The sequence below is a fragment of the Pituophis catenifer genome, unplaced genomic scaffold (genome assembly GCF_029215685.1).
Source record: "Pituophis catenifer annectens isolate HBS135680 unplaced genomic scaffold, rPitCat1.0.hap2 SCAF_1, whole genome shotgun sequence".
In the NCBI taxonomy this organism is placed as follows: Eukaryota; Metazoa; Chordata; class Lepidosauria; order Squamata; family Colubridae; genus Pituophis; species Pituophis catenifer.
The window spans coordinates 318346480-318371251 of NW_027256881.1; the positions used below are offsets into that span (position 1 = coordinate 318346480).

The 24772-nt window shown below is 37.2% G+C and overlaps 1 protein-coding gene across 1 annotated transcript in view; it reads right to left on the bottom strand.

The window, feature by feature from the left end:
* Positions 1-24772, bottom strand: part of BRF1 (BRF1 general transcription factor IIIB subunit) — a 243669-nt gene that overhangs the window by 165647 nt on the left and 53250 nt on the right. Inside the window, exon 3 of the mRNA XM_070931601.1 lies at positions 21687-21860. Coding sequence (XP_070787702.1) covers positions 21687-21860 — 174 coding nt within the window. The remainder of the gene's footprint in view (positions 1-21686; positions 21861-24772) is intronic.

Consider the following 24772-nt stretch of genomic DNA (forward strand, 5'->3'; position numbering starts at 1 on the left):
ATGTCCCTCACAAAAGAAACTATATAAAGAACAAAAGAACACTAAATACAGCAAAGTTTAGATCTAGTTACAAATGTTCAATTGGTTGTACTACAATGAAATGATCCTCAATACAAGCTACTGTGTCCAATTGCACCCAAATTAAAGCATGCAAGGTATTATTATGTCAAAATAAAAATACTAGGAGCTGGCAGAAAGGAAAGGAAAGAAACCAATAGCAAAATTTTCAAGCTCTTTCCAGACCCAAATTCTGACTTAACCAGACACATCTGAACAAGAACCGAGTGACTGAAATAGCACTGATGACCTTGATGAAGTCAATTGTGACCAAGAAAAATTAATCTACAAGTATAAAAATATTCCCAGCCAATGCCAGAATCGAATATGATTTTTAGTAAATCAAATGGATCAAAAACAGAAGCATAGTAAGTGAAGGGGGGGGGAGGATTCATGCTTCATATTGGCCGAATAATTCAAAACTAGATATTTTTATTTTATTTATATATCAAATTTGGAGACCCCGCCATCTCATTCACATAGCAATATATTTAAGCACGAAAAAGTGCATGCACTACAAGTGTAATGGTAGAGTAGAGCACTGAACCTTTATTCTGAAGGTGGTCAATTCACTATTCATATTGCAGCTTTCCAGGACCCATTTTGCAGCCCCAGGTCAAACCTAGATTCCATTCCAAAATCAAACAGCAAAATTTATGAATCCATCCTGACAAGAAGAATTAAAAGATAAAATTATGCTATATGCAGAATTACTGATGAAAAGGCAAAGGCTGCCAGCATTGAAAGTAGTGCCCAGAAAGACCTAGCACCTAAAATGAAAAATGTGAATAAGGCACTGGGAAAGATTAAAGTACCGTATTTTCCGGCGTATAAGACGACTTTTTAACACATGAAAATCTTCTCAAAAGTCGGGGGTCGTCTTATACACCAGGTGTCGTTCTCCTGTAACCAGGCAGACCAGCCCAAAAGGCTCTGACGAGCCTTAAATGGCTCTGGCGATCCCAGCTCTGACGATCCCAGCTGAGTTCCCTGCAACTCAGCTGGGATCGCCAGAAACCATGTAAAAGGAAAAAAGTTTTTTCCCTTTTACTCTGACGATCCCAGCTCTGACAATCCCAGCTGAGTACCCTGCAACTCAGCTGGGATCGCCAGAACCATGGCTCTGACGGTCCCAGCTCTGTCGGTCGATCCCAGCTCTGACGATCCCAGCTGAGTTCCCTGCAACTCAGCTGGGATCGCCAGAAACCATGTAAAAGGAAAAAAGTTTTTTCCCTTTTACTCTGACGATCCCAGCTCTGACGATCCCAGCTGAGTTCCCTGCAACTCAGCTGGGATCGCCAGAAACCATGTAAAAGGAAAAAAGTTTTCCCCCTCCAGCTTGCTTACCTCAGCTGCTTGCCTTGCTTCCTTGCCTGAATCTATTCCATCAGCAAGCAACTCCCTGCCTGCAATCAAGCAAGCAGGGAGTTGTGGACTTCAACTCCCAGAATTCCTCAGCCAGCAAAGCAAAGCTGGCTGAGGAATTCTGGGAGTTGAAGTCTACAAGTCTTAAAGTTGCCAAGTTTGAAGATCTCTGTTCTATTGGGTAAGTTTTTTTCCCCTTTGGGAGCTTTAAAAAAAATAGTCAATTGGGGTTATAATTGGGGGGTTTTTTAGTTGTTCTTTTTTAGACCTAGCCATTTAAAGTTTAGGAAGTTTTAAATTTAGCTTTCATATAAAAATAAAAATAAAATAAAATAAAATAATATTTGTGCAGCTTTCTGAGATTTAGTGTGTTTTTGTAGTGTTTCACTCTAACTACACAAACACACAAAATCTCACAAAGCTGTATGTGGAATTTTGTGTGTGTAAAGTGTGAAAGTTGGTTTTTTGGACTTTTTGTGGCTGTGTGAGGTTCCTGCTTGTTGCAGGGGCCATTTTGGGTCTAGCACAGCTGCTTTTACATTGTGGGTGAGCCAGTTGTGTTGTGTTGTGTGTGTTTAGAGTGTGAAAGTTTTTTGGGGGGGCTTTTTGTGGCTGTGTGAGGTTCCTGCTTGTTGCAGGGGCCATTTTGGGTCTAGCACAGCTGTTTTTACATTGTGGGTGAGCCAGTTGTGTTGTGTATGTGTAGAGTGTGAAAGTTTTTTGGGGGGCTTTTTGTGGCTGTGTGAGGTTCCTGCTTGTTGCAGAGGCCATTTTGGGACTAGCACAGCTGCTTTTACATTGTAGGTGAGCCAGTTGATGTTTTTTAATTTTTATTTGGTGTGCATTGGAAGAGGGGTAGTCTTATATGGTGAGTATAGCCCAAACCCTATATTTTAACAGGAAAAGTTGGGGGTCGTCTTATACGCCCAGTCATCTTATACGCCGGAAAATATGGTAGCATCTATTGAACAGACCATTCAGCTTCCTACAATGCAGTAATGGTGGTTACAAAAGAAATGAGTGTCAAAATTAGAAAACCAAAAGCAAAATCATATTTAATCCCAATGTAGAAGAGCCAGCTAGAAGCCAAAATAAAGAAATTAAAATCAGATGCAAGTAATTTAAAAAATACAAGAGAAAAAAACTGAAGAATATAAGGATCAGGACAATGATTTTTTTTTTTTTATTTTCAATAAAAAATACTGGTTTGGCAACACAAAAATTGGAAGCTTTAGCAACAAATAACATCAATAGCTGGAAAATGTGAACAGTATGTGACATGAATCATCCAATTTAAGCAAAATCAGCTATTTCAATCAGATAATAGGATCCTACCAAAGTATAAATGGCAATATAAATTCTGAAAATGGAAAACAAAACAGAAAGAAAATAATCTATTTTTGGAAAGATGTATGGGAAACTCAAAAAAATCTGTAACAAAAGTGCTGGATGATAAAAGAAGTTGAAGATGGAAGAACTAATGTAACAATAGAAATGGTTAAAAACTGAATGAACATTATTAAAAACTAGATGTATCCTGGAAATAAGCAACTGCATGGCTTTTGACTCAAATATCTGACTAGCTTATATTCAATTATAGCTAACCAGTGTAATGAAATACTGCATAAAGGAGAAACCAGGTACCAGTTAATAGCAAAATTTATCTAGCAAAATTTATCTGATTCAAAAAGACCCAGCAAAAGGAATAACACCAGGGAACTACAGTTCTATAGCATGCTTCCTACAAAGTTTAAATTACTCACAGACATAATAGCAGACGGCATACAAGATTATTTGGAAGAAAACAATATCCTTCCAGTAAAATACACAGGAAATAAAAGGAAAAGTATAGGGCAAGAGATCAACTTCTGATTGATAGAATAGTTCTCCACAATTACCAAAGATAAAAAGCAATTTATTGATTAATTGTAAAATGTGTTTAATTCATTATCACACTGTTGGATCATTAAATGTTGGAAACAACTGATGCTGATACATTATGACCTCCTATGTTCTTGAGAAGAATATGATGCGTATGAAGGTCAACACCAGTTAAAAGAACTGGCATCTGTGACTTCACATTTTTGTGAATAGATAAGAATACTTGGATGCCACCTGATTCTCAGTGACTCTGGGTTGCTCAGAACAATCAAAGAAATTACAATAAAACACTAAATCAAGGATAATGGTAAAAGAGGGGAAATGTGATGAAATCAGAGAGTTTACTATCATTTGCCAAAGTTTGCATCAAAATTGAGTCGGTTATGACAGCAATTCTGTCATTTACAAAGCAATAGTACTTGCAAGTGTTTAGAAAGTTTGATGTATATTATTGTTTTGAATCCTTGTAAAATCTTGGCAGATAAGTGGCACTGGCCATTCTAGTCTGGAACCTACATAGGGTTGGGTTGGATTAGAGAGCAACAGAGAACAAAAGGGAACACCAGGACTATAAACTGTATTGGGAAGTTGAAAAACAATCCAAAAGCAGGCAGTAGCGAATCACTTAGATCTTACTAACTGACATAAATGAATCCATGAAGTCATCACAAATCAAACCTGACTGCATGGCATCTTTACTTCAATTTATAATTTCATGTACCCTAAACAATATAGTTATATGTTTCCCCAATCAGGAATTTTCTAATGACTTTGAAATTTTAAAAGGCAAGTAGATGAATAATTTTATGCTTTTACAATCTGTACATGGACAATATCCTTGAGGAAAAAAAACCTTATTACATGCAACAAGAGACAGCAATAGCACTAGACTTATATACCACTCCATAGTGCTTTAGAGCACTCTCTGAGCCGTTTACAAATGACACCATATTGCCCCCAACAATCTGGGTTCTCATATTACTGGAAGAATGGAAGGCTGAGTCAACCTTGAGGCAGTCGAACTCCTGGCTGTGGGCAGTTAGCTTGGAATATTTCATTCTAGCCACTGCGCCATCAACAGCGCAGATCATAAATTAGCCATTATAATCAGAGTTTATTAAATAATATATAGATGTTCTATAGACAAAAATATATGATAACTATAGCTTGGCGTATTATACACAACTGATCTCCCTCCCTCCCCCCCCCCCACTCACACATGCATATCCTACCAAATAAAGTGCATTTTAGGGTATGGTGCAATTTTATGTCTTCATGATAATTTAAGGAAAATAACATTGCTATGGAAATTGCCAAACAATCATTATCTAGGATTTTCTGGGGTCATAGAAAGAATAAACTACATTGTTGAAAAAGGACCAGAAACTCTACGAGGACAGGAAAATGAGAAGAATTAAAAATAAATAAGGGGATTAAAGAAAAAAAATTTTTTTAAGAATAGGAAGTACAGTGGGAGACAGGAGAGCTAGTACTAAATAGTACCTTTAGTGAGAAATCACCCACTCATTGCTGAATTTATTTTATTCTGGGCCCTAGTTAATTGAAAAGATGATCTGCAATATGGTTTCTTTATTTACAAGATAAGCTCCAGTTTAAGAGCTACAGAATTAAGCTGTCAAAAGATAAAAGTTGTTGAATGAAGCATACTGAAGAGCGCTTCAGAGCTCAAGGCAGATTACTGCTCAGCTTCAGGCAGTGTTTCAGGTATATTATTCTTGAAAAGCATGTAGACAGACAGATCTCTGCATGCAACATTTCCACCTACCACTTTTCATCCACTACATCTAAATGTTTACTTGGCTATCTTAAACAAGATTCTAATATTCCAAAAACATTTAAACTGCATTTAGTCAATCTCTTATAATGGCTTTTATTTAAAAGTACCAGTATGTAACCAAAAGCCGTAACCCACTGGTATCAAAAATCAGAAAAGCTGTCTTACAATTATTATATGGTTTGGTTATGTGGTAACAGCACTAGCAATAGCACTTAGACTTATATACCTTTTCACAGAGCTTTACACCCCTCTCTTAAAGCATTCTGGATAAAGCATTCTGGGATTAACATTCTAGACCCTTTCCTCCTGCCATTTTGTGTCAACAGATAGTTTCCTTGCTGCCCTTGAGGGACATCTGATCTATTTTATTTTATTTATTTATTTTTATTTTATTATTCATATTTCTATGCCGCCCACTCTCCTAGGACTCTGGGCGGCTTACACCAAAGACAGTATACTAAATAGCATATTGCCCCCAACAATCTGGGTCCTCATTTTACCCACCTCGGAAGGATGGAAAGCTGAGTCAACCTTGAGCCGGTGAGATTTGATCCGCTGATCTGCTGAACTAGCAGTCAGCTGAAGTAGCTGCAGTACTGCACTCTAACCACTGCGCCACCTCAGCTCCTTACTCCTTACTCCTCATTTTGACCTAACTGTTTTTTCTAGTTGGGAACCTCTTGTTTCTGCCTAATCAATTTGACTCCTTACAACTACTCACCACTCTAGCTGTTTACGTTTGTGCAATTCGATATCCTCTACCCATTGTGGAAAACAATAAAACCAAACAGGTGTTCTATAACTGAGAAATCCAGTAATTGAGGAAGGACCTTTTCTACTTTTGTAACTTCCGAGTCTTCATACAACAGATAAAAAAGGAATTTTACCTCAGTATATTCACTTTGCACAGAACATCATTATTTTCTGGGCTACAAAATACATTAATAAACATTAGAAATCCTGGTAACAACTGAAATCTGTCACCAAACTCTTCAAAAAATGAAATATAGCCAAGACAGAATCCAACAATTACACAACAGAAGCACTATGATATCTAGTAAAGGCAGAGCAATTCTATCACAGAACTAATTTCCATTGTTTTCTGCTAGATTTTGCTCAGGTCCAGAAGACAAAGTTATATAGAAAGTCTACACACTCCTATTAAAATGACAAGTTTTTAAGATGTAAGAAAATCAGACCAAGATAAATTATTTCAGATTTTTTTCCACCTTTAATACAACATATAAGCTGTAGAATTCAATTGAAAAACAAACTGAAGTATTTTGGGGTAGGGAAAATAATAAAAAACTTAAAATAACATGGTTGCATAATATATTGCATAAAGATACACACCCTTAAGCTGATACTTTGTTGAAGTTTAACAGGGATGTGTAGACTTTTTATATCCATTTGTAAAGTAGTAGAAATAACATCAAGGGTCACCCTATATCACTTTATATGTTAGACAAAGCCTTTTTCAAATGCAAAGTCTTTAAGAGGTAATCCAAAGCATCTGGAGAGCAGTAGGTTGGAGAAGACCATTAAATGTAGAACCACCAAAGTGTACTTAAAGCACCAAGGCAAGAGACAGAGCCAGCATTTGCAGACTCAGAGGGTTTGTGAGGGAAAAGGTTTGAAATTGCCCTTCTGTTTTTCTATAAACTCAATTCCACCACTACAGTTCTGCAGTCCACTGAGCAAATTCTGTTCTGCTCTTCAGAACAAAAACATAGCTTAAAAATAAACACAAAATTCAAAAAACAATTTTCTCTCTACAAGGTCATTATAGTTAAGGAAGGAAAAAACAGTTCATCTCCACTTATAACAAAAATTAATTTTCCTTCCTCAAGCCCATTCATGCCCATTTGACAAAAAAAAAAAAAAAGAATGATGGCATAACCAGCACAAGCTTGCAAGATTTTTTTAAACATGGTAAACAGGAAAAGAAGCAGTAAATACACCTCTTAAATTTATGTTTTGTTAATCCTTATTACAATCATTGACTAGAAGTCTACAAATAATAATGTTCAATTTCAAACAAAATAAGACAACATAAAATTGCAATTAGGTCGTTCATTCATCAGAGAATGTCTAATTTTACAAACAGTGTAACTATTTATTCACATTCAAGGAAACAAGAATCATACCGGTCTGACAAAAGTAAATGTACATAACATAAATCAGACTTGTGTGAGTATTTTTCCACACAGGGAGTTCTATCTTGTTGGCCTAAAAAAGGAACATGACTACTTAGGAACATGTTGGCTCCAGTTGGGTTGGAAGGAACCTCAGAGATCTTCTAGTCCAACCCTCTCCTTAAGGCTAGAGACCCTACGCCATCCCAGTCAAATGGTTGTCCAGTCAATTTTTGAAAACTTCCAATAATGGAACACTCACAACTCTGGGAAGCAAGTTATTTCATTGATTAATTGTTCTAATTGTCAGAACACATTGCCTAAGTGCTCTGTTTGATCATAGCCTATCACCAGAATGGTCACTTTCAGGAATTGATAGTGTTGTAATTTTCAAATCTTGAAATGTTGATTGCTCTTAAACAAACATATTTAAAGTATTCCTTTATTTAAGTGTTGTGACAGAGATTTTGTGTGCTCTGCAAAATTAAGGTTTGCTTTCTGTAACAATTTGCAAAGCCAGGAAAATGCAGGACCTTACTTACTTTTTTAAGTGTTTGTCTTAAGAGCACAGATTGAACTTTTCAAGGATCCATTTGTACACATTTGGTAGAGAACCAGTAATCCATATAATCCAATTGGAGAAGGCCAAACATGCATTTTTCCATCTTGGCAAAAAGTTTGTGTCTGCAGAGTTACTCTAAGACTCTTTTAAAAGAAATCAGTTTAATGCAAAGATGGATTCGGAAAAAAATCAGCATGTCAACCAAATACAGTTCTACAAATTAACTCCTCTCCCCCAAAAAATCAGGCAATATTTTTTTAATGTAAAGAGGACCTCAATTAACCAATTTTAATGTAAAGAGGACTTCAATTAACCAATTTTAACAGCATTACTATTACTCAAATTTGCCCTACCTGGTATCAAAGACAGCTAAATATTCATCCCTTTTCATTCTGATCAAGAATAAATAATTAGACCTCTCAAGTCTAATTCTTTGCATGAATTTCTGTAATTATTGTCCAACAATGTCATGCGCTCAATGAGGGGCCCAGCATATTTGATTGCCTCTTCTTTCAGCAGACTCAAAACTAAATCTCACCAAGAGTTATCTGTAGGAAATTTTGCTAGTGAACAATTTACATACTGGACTATAAAAGTCAGAAATTGATATTGGGCTCCTCCAAACTTCTCCAGTAAAGTTCCATGATAGGAAAGACATACTGGCAAGGCAGTAAATTTTTGAACTGCTCCTGGCTAAGGCAAGTCTTGTCCCAACTGCTGCATTAACTGTACAATCAAGTTGTGCAGGTTTGTTATCTGAAAATATAAAATTGTTGCTGATGTTGTAACAGTACTTGAGCAAGCTATTCTGTGCACACTGGTAAGCAAAATCAGGAAATGGACTCCACAAGGAATATTGCAACTCTATTTTATTGTTGCAAGGTACAATTACAGAATCTTAAAAGCCTAACAAAGATTTTCTCTCCTCTCTTTTACACAAAAGAGAATCAAGGCAGGGCAATCTTGAGTTTCTACCTCACTCCTCACTCCTTTTCAGGGTTATATTGTTATTTACTCAATGGCTGCTGAATACCTTCTGCAAGGCCATTTACACTGTAATAGCTCCATAAGCAGAAAGACTTCTTTATATGAGTATTAGGAAGCTATTTACTTATCCCAATGTACACGAGGACAGACATTTGTATCTATATCTGAATCTCCCAAAGAAAGCATCCCTAGTTTGAAGACTCAAACTAATGTATTGAAAGTGTAGCTGAATTTAAATATCTATTAAATGTTACAGTTCAATACTTTACTGTGTTATAGGGCCAGGGACTCGATTAATTTTCTCAACAAAACCAACTGCGGTGACTATATTTTTTGACTGACAACCAAATATATATTTCTACTAAAATAAAGGTAGCTTCAAACTTTTAGACCACTTAATTTTCCAAAGATGGCAAACAGTCTCATTTCCAAGATAAAATGTGTTCATGATCAGGGTTTTTTTTTTTAAATCAAGAAATACTTAAGCATGCATTTACTAAACCTCTTCAAAAGAAAAATACAGTCTCTACATAACAATTGCCTCTAGCAAAATAATAGCTGCCAGCAATATGCTGGGGAAAAGGCAGTCAAATCTTTTCTGCATACTGTCCTGTTGCAAATCTGACTGTGATCCAGCACAAAGGCTGCAATTTATTTTGATGCAGCTTGCTCCAGAGAACAGTTACAAGAAACAATAGCTCCACGTGTCTCTTCTAGCCCAAGGCAAACATTCTGCCTTCAGTTCATATGTTATAATTTTGTGAGAATGATATGACAGTTTGGATAGGAATAGACAATCTTTAAAGTGGGGGGGGGGGAAGGAAAAAGGTTACAATGATCTTTTTGGAGCCCTTAAAGGGATCTCATCAGCCTAAGAGAGAGACTTTACTTTCTTGATTTCTTTTACTTTAAATACTATAGTAACTGTAATATGATTTGCCTGAGTTTGGCTTAGCAAAATCTTACATTTCTCACATATTACTCTTCTCATACAGATTCAGTCACTGGGGAAAGTCTTTAACCTCCCATTCCTCCTGACAAACTTACAGGATCAGCTTTGAAGGCTGTCGTTGCTTAGCCATGGTTTAAGGTATAGAAACGGAAAAAATGTAGCTCAAAAACCCTCTTTAGTCATAGTTACTATGCAAACTACTGTGGATAATGTCATTTTGGATACAGCTATATTTGTCTTGTCTCCTGCGTTGATTTCTTTTGTGCCTCATTGTTAAGTGGAAAAAAATAGTGGATGAAGAACATGAATTGCCATCCTGAATTCCCTGAGAAAATAACAAAGAAAATAATGTCTGTTCCTGGTACTATACAAACAGCAGAGCAAGTGGTAAAATCCCAGGGATTTCAAAGGAACTGTATTTTTTTACGAGGAAGGGAAGAGAAGATTACAGAACTACAGAGTTGCAAAGGATTTTGGAGGTCTTCTAATCCAAGCCCTGCTGAAGCAGGAAACCCTATACCTGACAAATGGTTGTCTAATTTCTTTTTAAAAACCTCTGGTGTTGGAGCATCCACAACTTCTGGAGGCAAGTCATTCCACTGATTAATTGTTCTAACGTCAGGAAATTTTGCCTTAGATCTAGGTAGGTTTTCTCCTTGATGAGTTTTGCTTCTTCTATTGTTTCTTTTAAGCCCTCTAGATCCGTGTTTTTCAGCCTTGGAAGCTTTGGAATATTTGAGAGGCTACCATAAAGAAAAGGAGGTCAACCTATTCTCCAAAGCATCTAGAGCAGTGTTTCTCAACCTTGGAAGCAGCGCTGGCTGGGGGATTCTGGGAGTTGAAGTCCACCCATCTTCAAGCTACCAAGGTTGAGAAACACTGCTCTAAATGCTTTGGAGAATAGGTTGACCTCCTCTTCTTTATGGTAGCCCCTCAAATATTGGAAGACTGCTATCATGTCATCCATTGTCCTTCTTTTCATTAGACTAGGCATAGCCAATTCCTGCAACCATCCAGTCCCCTAATCATCTTTGTTGATCTTCTCTGCACTCTTTCTAGAGTCTCAATATCTTTTTTATATCGTGGCAACCAAAACTAGATGCTGTATTCCAATTATGGCCTTGAGTGTTACTAACACATCATCTGCTCTTGATTCTATCCCTCTGTTAATGCAGCCTAGGACTGAATTGGCTTTTTTGGCAGCTGCAGCACACTGCAGGCTCATATTTAAGTGATCGTCCACTAGGACTCTGAGATCCTTCTCACAGTTGCTACTGCTGAACCAGGTATTACTTATTCTTTACTTGATATTTCTGGATGTTTCTTTACATAAAATAACATAAATAAAATATACACCCACATTCATTTTAAAAAACCACAGTAGACTAGGCACTCATGATTCTGGCTCAAATCATCCTGCTTTGCCAGTTTTGCTAGTTTTCTGTTTTCCACTTTTTTTTCTAATGAAGAACTATGTATTTTAAAAATTGTTGCTCCAGCCTGTAACCTTAAATGTTGCAATCCCTTTTGCCACAGAAGAGTTGTACCAATATGCATCCAACTGCAGTCTGATCAAACATGAAGCCAGACTAGGGGGTATCTGTGGGAACAAGGGTGTGTAGAGATACTATACTAGAGGTTGTGAATCCCTATGAACCATTTCTGTCATTACTGTTTTTGCCCAAAGCTGATTACTCTTCAGCACTTTGGATTAAGACTCTTATTCATTAAATGTGATTTACTTCCATGACATTATTTCCTTTAAAAACTTACACTCTACCACTCTAACACCAGGTCAAGTGTTCCACTACTTTCTATTTATACATGATTTATTTATGTTATTTATTAAATTTTGATACTGTCTATCCCACCTACAAGGTGACTCTGGTTCCCAGAAGTTTTCAGAAATTCTGACTGTTATAGTGGGGAAAACATTCATTCATTCATTCATTCATTCATTCATTCATTCATTCCATTGGATTTAATTGCTTTTCAATGCTGTCTTAATATTCTCTTACTAATTACAATACTGTACATTTTCATTTCAATAAAAAACATGTTATAAGTGCATACATTCATAAGCCCATGCATACACATACACCACAGAAAACTGTACAGCTTATCTTAGTCCAATATCAATGCAAATGAACTAGTAAGGTTAAAGTTTGCCTCTTCCTAAACCTACCAACAAGGATATTTGCACTGGGTTTTTAAAGACAATATTTTTGAATTTTAGAAAAATTCAAAAGAAAAGCAGAAAAGCAGTTATATCCACAAATCTGATTCACCATTAACATGATCATACTCCTTATTGTTGGGATAAGGTGAGGTCAGAGTGGGAAGGGAATGTCTGGGTTGTATCAAAGAAGTATGGCTGCAGTGCTAGGGTTTTCTGGTTTTTTGTTTGTTTGTTTCTTGCTTTTACTGTGTATATATTGCTTTACTCTTCATTGTAAGCCACCCCAGTTTGCTTTAAAATGGGTCACTATGTAAATGTTTTAAATAAATCTGCACCAATTGAAATGCTTTAAGACATTTCATTACCTAACTAAATAACATCATCAGTGCAAAAATCAGTAACATTTTCTTACGGCATAGAGAGATAAATTTCAAATGTACATTTTTAAAACATTTGTATTCTCTCTCTCTCTCTCTCTCTCTCTCTCTCTCTGTGTGTGTGTGTGTGTGTGTGTGTGTGTGTGTGTGTGTGTTATGGAAAGGAATAACATATTATGGCAAAAATGGTACACATGGTTAGAAAGAAGGATAGGGCCAACAACATAGGACATTAGGAGAACATAACTCAAGAATTGTAGAAATAGATACATGAGATGAGCCGTAGGATTGTATAAATAAATGGTTAATATGTTTGTAGAAAGATACTGCTGAACTTCAATGAATATATTAAGGTATAAGCAAGTGAATTTGTAAATAGTATGATTAAGGAAAATTGGTTAAATGGACATTAATCACCGATGCGAAGGTTTTCTAGAAGTTAGTCGATTGACTCTTTGTTAATGTATAAGTGTTTACATGTATTTGTGTTTTATGTTTGTTTATGTTAATTAAAAAAAAAGGAAAGGAATAACATATAAGAACACTTATTTAAAAGTCGTCTTTTAAAAGCAAAATTAAACCTTGACCTCATTAATCAGTATTTCCATTAAGTCAATAGAAAAATAATTCTCATGAGCAGAGAATGAATATATATTACCAATCCAAGATCATAAAACCAAGGTGGCCCTGTCCTTCCTTCATAAAAGAGTTTTATTTTTTGCTGTAGCCCATTGTAAATAAATCCATATAATATAGTAAAAAATTACACATTTTATAATTGAAAAAAACATTAAACCATATTATTGTTTCCAAAATTGTACTGACAAATTATGATTGTCTGCCAAAACAAGACAGCAATTGGGGAAATCAATTTCATAATGTCCCTTCCATTATTTTATACTTCTAACATAATGAAATCCTTTTTAACTAATCTCTAAGTCTCCAAATAACATTAAAAATTGCTGAATTATTCTCAAGTATAAGAAACATATTTAATATTATTTATTTAATTATGATTTGTTAATATGAGGCATTCCCATTTTCTAAATAAAGTTTCCCATGGAACTTTATTGTGTGTTCATATCTCTTAACCACACTCTTTAATTGTCTATAAAGAAATGATATAGTTTTGAAATAATATAAAACATGTTTCAATGCTGATAATAATTCAGAAGTTTTGGATTCAGTGGCTCCTGTTTAATTCATCTTTTTTTTTTCCTTTTCTCCTTTTCATGGTCTGATTTGTCTGCAAGCCAGTTCACAGGGTCTGATTTAATTTTAAATAAGGCTACACCTTATTCACAGGAAAGAATGCCTACTGATGAAATCAGCACAAAAACAAAACTAAATCCTTTAAAAGTATTAGTGCTTTTCCTCAATTCATACCTCTTCCTAAAATAAAAAAAGAAAAGATTTAGTTTTTCAAGCATACTGGAATTTGTATGCCCAACACCTTCTAATGTTTAAGAATTCAAAGAAATAAAATTTCTGAGGTGCAGTTAGCTTCCTTTCTTCTCCTGATGACCCCCATTCATGAAGCAACAAAATTATGACATGAACATACAATAAGCAAATTAACACACTAATAAAATGGATGTTGAAAATATTTATAGAGTTTGGTATTAATATTCTATTGCAGATGCAATGGCGGGGTTACACTAATTTGTGAGAATAGATATGAACATAGGAAAGTAGGAAATATTAGCCCCATTGTTACAGCTCTTATGTAAAGGTTGTTAGAGGGGGAAAATAAAGTCAAATATCTTCCATTGTGCAAATCTTCCATTATTCAAAACAATTTTCCTAATCGTTCCCTCCCTTGCCATCCACATATTCAATACAATTTCCCTTCTAAAGTAAACATTACACATGGAAAATAATATACACCCAATTATGGTTTTAGCCACATATTGTCAAATAACTGGTGAAACTAGTAAAAAAAAAAAAATAGACAACTCTTCCAGATACTGAATGCTGTTTAGAATCTATGGCAATATCCAAACTGCTCCTTAATTTTAATCAAGCTTAGAAACAGAAAAAAGTTCAAGACATTTGTATTAATATATGTGAAGCCTATAATCTATAGACTACTATATCTCTAAGAAATTTGGAAAGACCTAATTTGGAAAACATGCTAAACATCCAAAACAATAAAGAATGTTGGACCTTAGTAGAGAAACGTACATATATATTCAAATCCTATTTAAGCCACAAAGAACAAGCAAATAAATTGTAATATATTACTTGTAAGGACAGTTAAGTAGCAGCTTCTTTCAGACTTTTGTCTGGTTTTGGAAGTCAAGCAGTGAGAAATGTGAGACTAACAAGCAAAAGGCTGAATTTGGACTGGCAGACTATAAAAACCATCCTAGAAGAAAGCAATGAGTGTGCCAAGTAAACTGCATGACTCTGTCCATGTAGTCACTGGGAGATCAATTTGACTTTCCATTGTATATCACTATTTCATGGAAAATGGAAGAAGGGTAGATTTTGGATCAGTACTTCATCCTTTTTCTATCATGAAACCTGTTCCCAGTTAGTAATAGTTGCTAGAGGTTGAGTGGCCCAGATCAGAGCAATGAGTGAGGGCTCTGGCTTAACTTGTTGCTTCCTATGTCACTTTGTTACTTTGAACTGTCCTCACTGCTAGATCATTTATAGGACTATCATGTATTGTTGTTTCCTACAGCATCTTGTTTGTAGAGCAGGAACCCAGGAAGCAAACAACTTATAAATAAAAAGTTAAGCCCAGGACACAATCCAACAAGTGGTGGGTTGCTCCGGGTCCGGTCCAGTTCTATAGAACCGGTAGTAAAACCGGTGGGAGGGTCCACCCACCCGCCATGATGTCATCATGGGTGATCTGCGCATGCGCAGAAATGCAAGTGCGCACTCCCACTGCGAACCAGTAGTAAAGGTAAGTGGAACCCACCTCTGAATCCAGTGGTGAAATGTAAAATTTGTTACTATCGGTTCTGTGGGCGTGGCTTGGTGGGGAGGGGGGGGCAGGGATTTTTGCTACCGGTTCTCCGAACCACCCGCCTCCATCGCTACCGGATCAGGCAATCCGGTCCGAACCGGGAGCATTTCACCCCTGCCTGAATCCAACCGGAACATCCATAAACTTTATCCACAACTATTAATCTTCCTTAAAATGGTGGAGGATCCTGGCCACTGACCATGATTTTACTAACAGATTTGACTCTAACTTCCAAGGTATTTTTATTTTTTAAAAATGCTGCATGAGGATAAACAAGAAAGAGACTACTCACTATCCTTAATCCCAAGAAGAAAGGCAAAAGGACAAGCACAATTAAAATCTCACTGACACACATTTCAAAAATCTTCTACCAACAGACTTTATACTTCTTAGCAGAATAACTACAATATTAGTTCAAACTTTCATGTCCACTGAAAGTTTTAAAAACAAATGGTCTCGGCTGCCTCCTTTATTTGGTTATGCCACAGAGAGCAGTAGCAAGTACTTTCCTGCCAAGATCATAGCACAAGTTCCCGCACGCAATTCGCCTAACATGATGCAGAAGTGAAATTGCAGGGTCAGAGAGAAGTCAGATTGCCATTCTTTAGTTAAAATCCAAATTTAAAAAACAGTACTGGCATGGAAAGGATTCTCAGTAATAAAAAGCAATTTCCTATATCCTTTCAACCCAAGATGATAGCCCAAAAATCCATTTCCAAAGAAAATAAAGTCCCAGAATTAGAAAAGATTTCTCCTAAGATCATGGAGACTTGTCACAATAGGCAGCTCTGAGTGAGATGAAGCATATATTGTGTGTCCAATCACACTTGGCCAATAAAAAAATTCTATTCTATTCTAAGTTTTCTTTTGTTGCAATATGAATAATGTTCTAAATAAATATCACAGTGCCTGGAGAACAATGCAATAAACCTTCCGTTTGCGAATGATGAAAAGAAATTAAAGGTATATCAAAAGAAGCAGCATTCAAAATATCATACGAAGTGATACCTGTGGTTGCGTAAGCACATTTCTGCTTACATAACAGCTTTTACCTCCTCCTTTTCCCTACAGCTTCATGCAGTCTGTTGAAATCTGTTTCAAAGAGTCCCTCAGCATTGCACAGCAGACTCTGTCGGAGGTAGAGTTCACAGATGTGTTGTTTCATTGATAAACAGACCTGTGTAGATGAAATCTGAGGGTTCTATTTTGCTGTAGTGGAAGAAACACCTCAGCTTATATGCAAGGTTGAGAGCAAATGCAAACATAAAAACAATACTCAATATCCTTTATAAAGAAAAACTCAGCTTTGCTCCAGGAAAATACACAGACAGCCTTCTTCTAGACAAGTGTTTCTCAACCTTGGTAACTTTAAGTTTTATGGATTCGGTTCCTAGAATTCCTCATCCAGCATGTTCTAAACCATATTACTATGATTTAAGATTGCTTCTTAGTGAAGCCTTTGAAGTCAGCAAAATTTTAGGCCAGAAGTTATCCACATTTAGAACAGTCAAATAACATGTAGATGGGAAATCCAATAGGATCAAGTCCCAGAACAGGTTGAGTATCATCAAAATCCATTGCAGAGATAGTCAGGATCCAAAACCAACAGATCAACTGATCAATGGAAGACACTTGCCAAAGCCTTACCTTTGAGACAAGAAAAGTGTTAGGGATGAACCTGCTTTCTGAAAGTCTAGCGAAGAATTAAAAGTATTTCATTCCCAAGATATTAAAGACACAGGCTATACTCTGAAAGCATGCAATAAATATACAAATTCATAGAAGTTATATTTTAGAATTTTTTATTGGCCAATTGTGATTGGACACACAAAGAATTTGTCTTTGGTGTATATGTTCTCAGTGTATATCAAAAGAAAAGATACATTCATCAAGAATCGTAAGGTACAACACCTTTTTTTGGGGGGGGGTGCATGAGGTTTAGATATACCGTATTTTTTTGTATATAAGATGCACTTTCCCCCCCTCCAAAAAAAGTAGGTGGAAATGTCTGTGCGTCTTATACAATGAATGTTGCCAAAGCCCTGTTCACCTGCCGGCCCCCACCCTTCGGTCTCTGCCTCCCAGCAATTTACCTCCTTGCAGCAAACAGCAAACAGTCTGGTCAGCTTCAGCACAGCCTGATTTAGCACAAGCAGCTGATTGGCGGTTAGATCGGCCTCCCGGAATACCACCTATCAGCTGTTCTAGGCTGCAGGCATCGCCACAGTCTGTTACTGCCCATCCCTGCTGCTGCCTATTGCCACCTCCACATGCCCCATTTTCAGACTCCATGGGCCCCATTCCAGGTGGCGGGGATTGGAGGCAGTGGCAGCGATCCCCGCCACCTGGAACAGGACAAAAACAAGACGCACGGAGGCCAAAAATGGGGTGCACAGAGGTGGTGATAGGCGGCAGCAGCAACGGGCGGTAATGATCAACATAGCCTGGAACAGCTGATAGGTGGTATTCAGGGAGGCCGATCCAATCACCAATCAGCTGCTTGTGATAAATCAGGCTGTGCTGAAGCTGACTAGGCTGTTTGTTGTTTGCTGCAAGGAGGTAAATTGCTGGGAGGCAGAGGCAGATTTTTTTCCACCTTGTTTTCCTCCCAAAAGCTAGGTGCATCTTATACTTCATAGCATCTTATAGTCCGAAAAATATGGTACATGGAATAAGCATATGACTTCTCATTTCACACAGTAAGATGCATTATTAAGCATGGTGACTGAAGAATCATAGGAACCTTTCAACAGACCAGACCATTTGTCTAGTGTTAATTGCTGGTGAAGAGGTGTTTTAGTTTTTTTATTCCCTTTTTCATTCTTTGATTGTCTCTTTTGAATGGTATGTAGATGTTGTTTATCTCTATGAACAGACTTAACCATAGTTTCAAATGGGAAACTGTGAGCATTCTAGACCAAGCCAAGTCCAAAACCACTACAGAGTTCCTGGAAACTGGGACACAGACAAATCAGCCATTAACAAGCTGATTTACATCAAGATTAATACAAAGCCAACAATTTAGAAGTAAACCATACCCTAATCAAAGAAATACCAATTCAAACAAGCAAGGCAACAGTAAACAACAGCCTAATCAAGAAAGCACCAAGAACACTCCCACCAATACTGACAGGGCACTAGTATATAAAAAGAAAACAAACTCCACTCTCCTAGCACTGATTCGTTACCTAGTTTGGTAATGAAACATTTGCAAGAAAACAACCAAGCTCAGAGAGCTCCAAGGACTCCAAAGATCATCTGTACATTACAAATATTCTCTTTTGTCAGGATCACAGTCCACTTTGCTTGGCAACAGCTGTCCAAAACTTTTGCAAATATCTTGTCCACTACTTGATCTCTGATCTGTTTAATTGGAGGATGCTAGAGCAGAGGTGTCAAAATCAAGGGCTGTGAGTTGGATACGGCCCGCTGGATATTTAGATCTGAGTCAGTGAAGAACTGGCCCACGGGGGCCTCTGCTAACGAAAATGGAAAAAGGGCCGTGCATAAACCCTCCCAAGCTCCATTTTCGCTGGCACAGCACTTGGGCCGACACGAGTGATGTCAAGCTGGCCACGCCCACCCCGGCCCCCTTAGGTCAAGTTTTGACACCCCTGTACTAGAGGCTGAGCATGGAGCCTTTCAATATGAAAACCATTAAAATACTATTCCCCTCTCTATAGGTATGCTTCCATGTAGCTAGCTGCCCAGGAAGAGAGATTGCTTCCCTAATTCTCCATAAGATTTGATTCTAATTAAATGACATATCCACCGTAACAAAAGCAGCCAACATATTGGGAAAAAGCAAGGAAGCAGGAATATTAAGTGGAACTCTGTACAAGTGAAGTCATTCTAATATATCCAGCTTGCCCATGTTCACAAAATTATCATCTATTCCACTAACTGTTTGAGTTTATGTAACAGAATCACATAAATCACTAAGCCAGATGGCCTCTCTCATGTACTACCTCTTTCTGAGGACCAGATGTCAAGATAAATGCAAGGGGAAAACTGAAGCAGTTTATGCCAATAAAATAATATTAAAATGCTAATATTATTTCATAAAATATTTTTTAAATATTTCCATCTGTCAAAAAAGAGAGTATATATAACAGCCGCACCGCCAGACATATGGAAATATTTTTAAAATGATGAATGGCTCTCTTTTGAAAAGTCCCCCTGACAACTTCTGCAATGCTATCTCTTGTTAAAATAAGACATTTCTCTTTTAACTGAGGAAAGTTTGTTGTTTGTCCCTCTTGGAAACCCTAACTAAAATATACTAGCTAACTGGTAATTGCTACTTATATGGCATTTCAATTTATTATCCAAATTATAAAAGTGGAAAAACCAGTCAAACCATAGACAAAAATACAGAATAAAAAAGCAAGAAAAATCTCTCACACCTGCAAAAATTATCTTGCGTAGATCAAAAGCTGACCTGCCACATGAAGAAGAGGTTCTCCTCACAAGCAGCTAACATTATGTCTGGCACTACATAAATCCAGACACCTGGCAACATGGCGGGTAAATAGAACCATGTGAAGTCTTACAGAACAAACTTGCAATATAATATAGGGGGCTATTTGTACACTGTAAAGTGCACATTTAATACTATTCACAACACTACTGGCAATGAATATTTTAAAATGTTTCTATATTTCAAACATTTTAAAGAAATGCAGCAAACAAATCTTAAATCAATGTAGTTTACATTTTAAAATAGATATTAAAAAAATGAATTGTAACAAAGTTTGCTTTTTAATGTGAAATGCATTAACTTAAGGAAAATCAGTATCTGATACGGAACTGAATAGTCTTTTTTCTCCAGAAAAGCTGATACAATAATTTATAAGGTTTGCTGTAACAAGCTAAAAAGTCTATTTCAAAGGAGTGAGTGAGTGAGTGAGTGAGTGAGGGAAGGAAGGAAGGAAGGAAGGAAGGAAGGAAGGAAGGAAGGAAGGAAGGAAGGAAGGAAGGAAGGTTCTGTCAAGCTCCAATATATCAATAGTGGCATTCTAGTGGCAAACAGGCATTCTTGCCATGTTATCACCTACTTTTTCAGCAGCCCTAAGCAGTCTGAGGGACTCTAGCTCTAAGAGCCACATCTAACAACCCTGAGATGCATGAACTTGTGTGCAAATTCAAGTATTTTGGGATGCCTTAGAATTCAAGTAGAGAGAAAAGGGTATCTAATCCCAGAAATGGTGCAATCAACGGGAGGGAAATAGTTTTAAGCTACAGCCTATCTGAAAATAAGGAGGGGTAAAAGGCCCCATATTCTGAATGGTTTGTTGGATCAAGGAGAATTTTAAAAGCAGAAATGATTGCCAATAGCCAAACCACCTAAACTTTTTCTACGAGTAGATCAATAACATTTTTCCATGGATTATGTGATAAATCAATGATAATGTAATAAATTCACTTTCTCTACGCAACCACCACTATTTTCTCTGTTCTCTCCTCCTTGGTATATTTTTTTAATTTTTCCCAACTTCTGATGTGTTAGGTACAACACATCTTTTTTATTATTATTTTGTCTTCTATAATATTTCCTATAGTTCTTTATATTAATTTTGTATCTACCTTTCCTTTTCCTGTTTTATTTTTTTTCACCTTCAATTCAATGAGATTCCTGCAGGATTGTTTTTTGCTTATTATATATTTGTAAAGAATATGGTCTTCATATTTGTCTCAAATTACCCTGATGTCTTATCTGTCTGGACATCAGAATCTAATTTCACTAATAACAAGAATAATGTGGAATAATGGAAACATACCCAGAAATCGAACAAAAGAAGAAAATGCTACAGGAAAAGCAGATTTATGAAATTAAAACAGAATAAGGTACAAACAATAAACCATTTGCTCAGTAGAAGCAGAGTTTTAACGCAAAGGACAAACTCTTGACTAGACTCCAGATCAATTACACAATTTTTATAATTAGAATGCATATGTAAAAGATTTATTTATTTATTTATTATTTATTTATTAAATTTTTAATAAAAGATTTTAAAGATAATTACATCTTTTATTTAATCATTCTTAACTATGTCTATACAGGACCGGAACTGGTCATATGTTACCTAGTCGTAAGTCCCTAGAGAACTTGTGTCTCTCTCAGGATTTAGAACTATAATATTGGTCACAGATGTAGATTCTTCTGAAAAATAAACACATTGCAATATAAACTAATCAGATAGCCTGTGTCCGATCCATACCTTTCCCTAACTGCCATTAAATCTAATAATTCCCACCAATTAATTATCTCCATCAATTGTTTACATTTATCCAATTTGGAATGGTTTCCTATTGTTTTCTTAAAGATATGAAAACAATCTTCTATTCATAAAATTCTAGAAATATCCAAGACATTTTGAAATGGTCTGATTGCCAAAACAGTGAAAGGATACGTGGAGTGCCTTCTGTCCTACACACCAAGTAGAGGCATGCTGCTATGACATGGGTCATCTTCCTCCCACGGGTTAAGTGCTTGCTCACTGCCATTTTGAAAAAGTTGAAGGCTGTATCAAGACAATGTTGATTTAGTTGCAGCTGGTTCCCTAAATGATGGATCTGGCGTTTTCCTTTAAGAAACAACAACAAAAATTATAAACCATTTGCAAAGCATTTTTATGATTCAAGTAAAAACTAATAGAACTATATGCTTAACTTATTCTTAACTGTGAAGCAATATACTCCAAAGATTAGAAGTGTAATGTAAAAAAAATTACTAATTTATTATTTAGATGAGCCGTGGTGGCGCAGTGGTTAGAGTGCAGTACTGCAGGCTACTTCTGCTCATCACCGGCTGCCAGCAGTTTGGCAGATCGAATCTCACCAGGCTCAAGGTTGACTCAGCCTTCCATCCTTCCGAGGTCGGTAAAATGAGGATCCAGATCGTTGGGGGCAATATGCTGACTCTGTAAACTGCTTAGAGAGGGCTCTAAAGCACTGTGAAGCGGTATGTAAGTCTAAGTACTATTGCTATTTGATTTTTATCCCACCCTTATTACTTTATAAGTAACTCAAAGTGGTGAACATACACAACACTCTTTCCCCTTCCTATTTTCTCCACAACAACCCTGTGAGGTGATTGAGTTGAGAGTTAAGCCACCATTTGTGCCTAAGGTAGAACTAGAACTCACAGTCTCCTGATTTCTAGGCCAGCACCTTAATCACTATGAGATTAAAAACAAGCCAAAGGTTTCGCAGCAACAGCATTTCATTTGAAAATAACTAAACAGACTGCAATATACTTCACAATCTCTAATAAAGCATCCCATGTTTATTTGGATGTAAAGTGAGTATTTTGATATAATGCATTGGAAAAGCACATTTTGGTATTGCAGAACCCCAACCACAAGTAGGACAAAATCACAACTGGGGGAATCTGTCAATATAAAATTGTGCTCTCTACAAGTTTTCCTTGTAGTGGTAGTGCTCCCTCCCTACATTCATATTTTGGGGAGAGATCATGTGCCAGATTGCATAGAAGATTTATTTATTTATTTATTTATTTATTTATTTATTTGTTTAAATTTCTATACCGCCCTTCTCCAAATAGGACTCAGGGCGGTGCACAGCCTAAGTAAAAACAAAGCATACAAAATTTAAAAAACAGTATTAAAATAATTAAATATTCTGGCCGTAAATTAAAACAACCCAATTTAAAATCAATTTAAAATTTAGCTCAAGCCAGCCCAGCTAGTTGAAATAAATAGGTTTTCATTTGTGGCTTCTAGAAAAAGATGAATAGAGTTTCTTCCAAAGCAAAAAAAATTCTCACCTTGGCAAAATGTATGGACTTCAAACTTCCAGAATAGATTGTGGCATTGTGAGATTTGAAGTCCACACATCTTCAAGCTGGCAATGATGAAAAAACACTTCTTGGGTGATTCACAAGATGATACAGCATGGCTGGTTGAAAGCACAGCACAGTACTAGTAAATGTAAATGCTCTGTAAAAATGGAGCTACAATAAAAGAAGGGGTTAGATTCTCAGAAGTCGTCCAGACCAGTGGTCACGGTGGTCTGCAAGAAAATTTTGGTGGTCCGCAGAGAAATTGTTGCATTTCTCTCGAGAAGCCCAGCCAAGGTTTCCTGCGCCGCTTGTGCTTCAGCGCTTTGACTCCCAGAGACAGGATTGGATCCTTCAGGCAGTTAGCTTGGCCGCCTGTTAGCAGAGAGAAGCAGCCGGAGTCAACCCTGGTTCTGCTGTCCGTTGCAGACGCTAGATCGGCCCCCTACAAACTCTCGTCTCTCAAGGAGCACCTGTTGAAGCGGCATGGGAAACTTTGGCCAGGCTCCTTGAGAGATGACAGTTTGCAGGGGGGCGATCTAACGTCTGCAATGGACAGCAAAGCCAGGGTTGACTCCGGCTGCTTCTCTCTGCTGTAAGTGCTTCCTGATGTGGTTTACCGCTCCGAGACCCAAGAGCTCCGAGACCCAAGCGCCCCATCAGTCCCCCGCAGCAATTCCCCTCCAGCCGGCAGGTCGACCCCAGTGCTGGCTCTCATATGCCATGCCAAGCCAAGCCCTTCGTCTACTTCAAGCTATCCCCCATCAGGGGGACCACACAAAGCCCTTGCCACCCCTTCCATCCTTCTGTCCGGCTAGCCTTTTGGATGTGAAAATACTGGATCTTCAGAGGTTGGGTGGCTACGGCCGGGAAGAAAAGGAAGAGCAGCACCAGTTCCAGGAGGAGGAGGAGGAAACCTCCACCTCCTGGAGATATCTTTGAGATATCTTTGCCTGACTTTTAACACACAAAGCCGACTGGCTCTTTCCCCGTCTTTCCCTGTGGCTCTTTCTGGGAAAAAAAAAAGACCCCTTCCTCTTTCTGTACCCAGCTGGCGCTTTCCAAAGCTGGCTTTTCCAGTGTTAGCTGCCCAAATCCCTTTTGACTGTGATTTTTTAAAACTATTATTATTTACATTGGCTGTCCCTTTCTGGACATCTCCGTTTTTCTCATTGATTTTTCCCCCCCAATCATTACTTTCCCAAGTCCTCCATTTGCTTCCAACCTGCTTTTTTTTGCCTGTGCGATTTAAAAACAAAGATTAAGAAACACCGGGCTTTAAAGACTTCTCTTTGTATTGGATTGGTGGATAAATCCCAGGCATGAATATGCCTATACATTTAAAATGGGAATGAGTAGAAATTCTTAAAAGAAATTTAGCATGAAGCGGGAGAATTGAGATTTGTTAGCTTTGCTTTCTTTACTGGATTCTCTTGATTATGTTGTGCAAAAACTGGTGCACCGGTTAAGATTCCAGGTTGATGCCGATTAAATTTAAAATAGTACAGTTATGAACAGTGTACTGTAATGTAGGGAAGAAATGATAAGATGGAAAAAAGCTGTAGTGCTTCCTGGATGCGGTTTATCACTCTGAGCCCCAAACGGCAGGAAACAAGGGCTGCCTTGGTGCCACCAGCTGGCACAAATATACCATGGTGAAGGCGGAATGCTGATGCCATGCAAATGCAAGGAGCACTT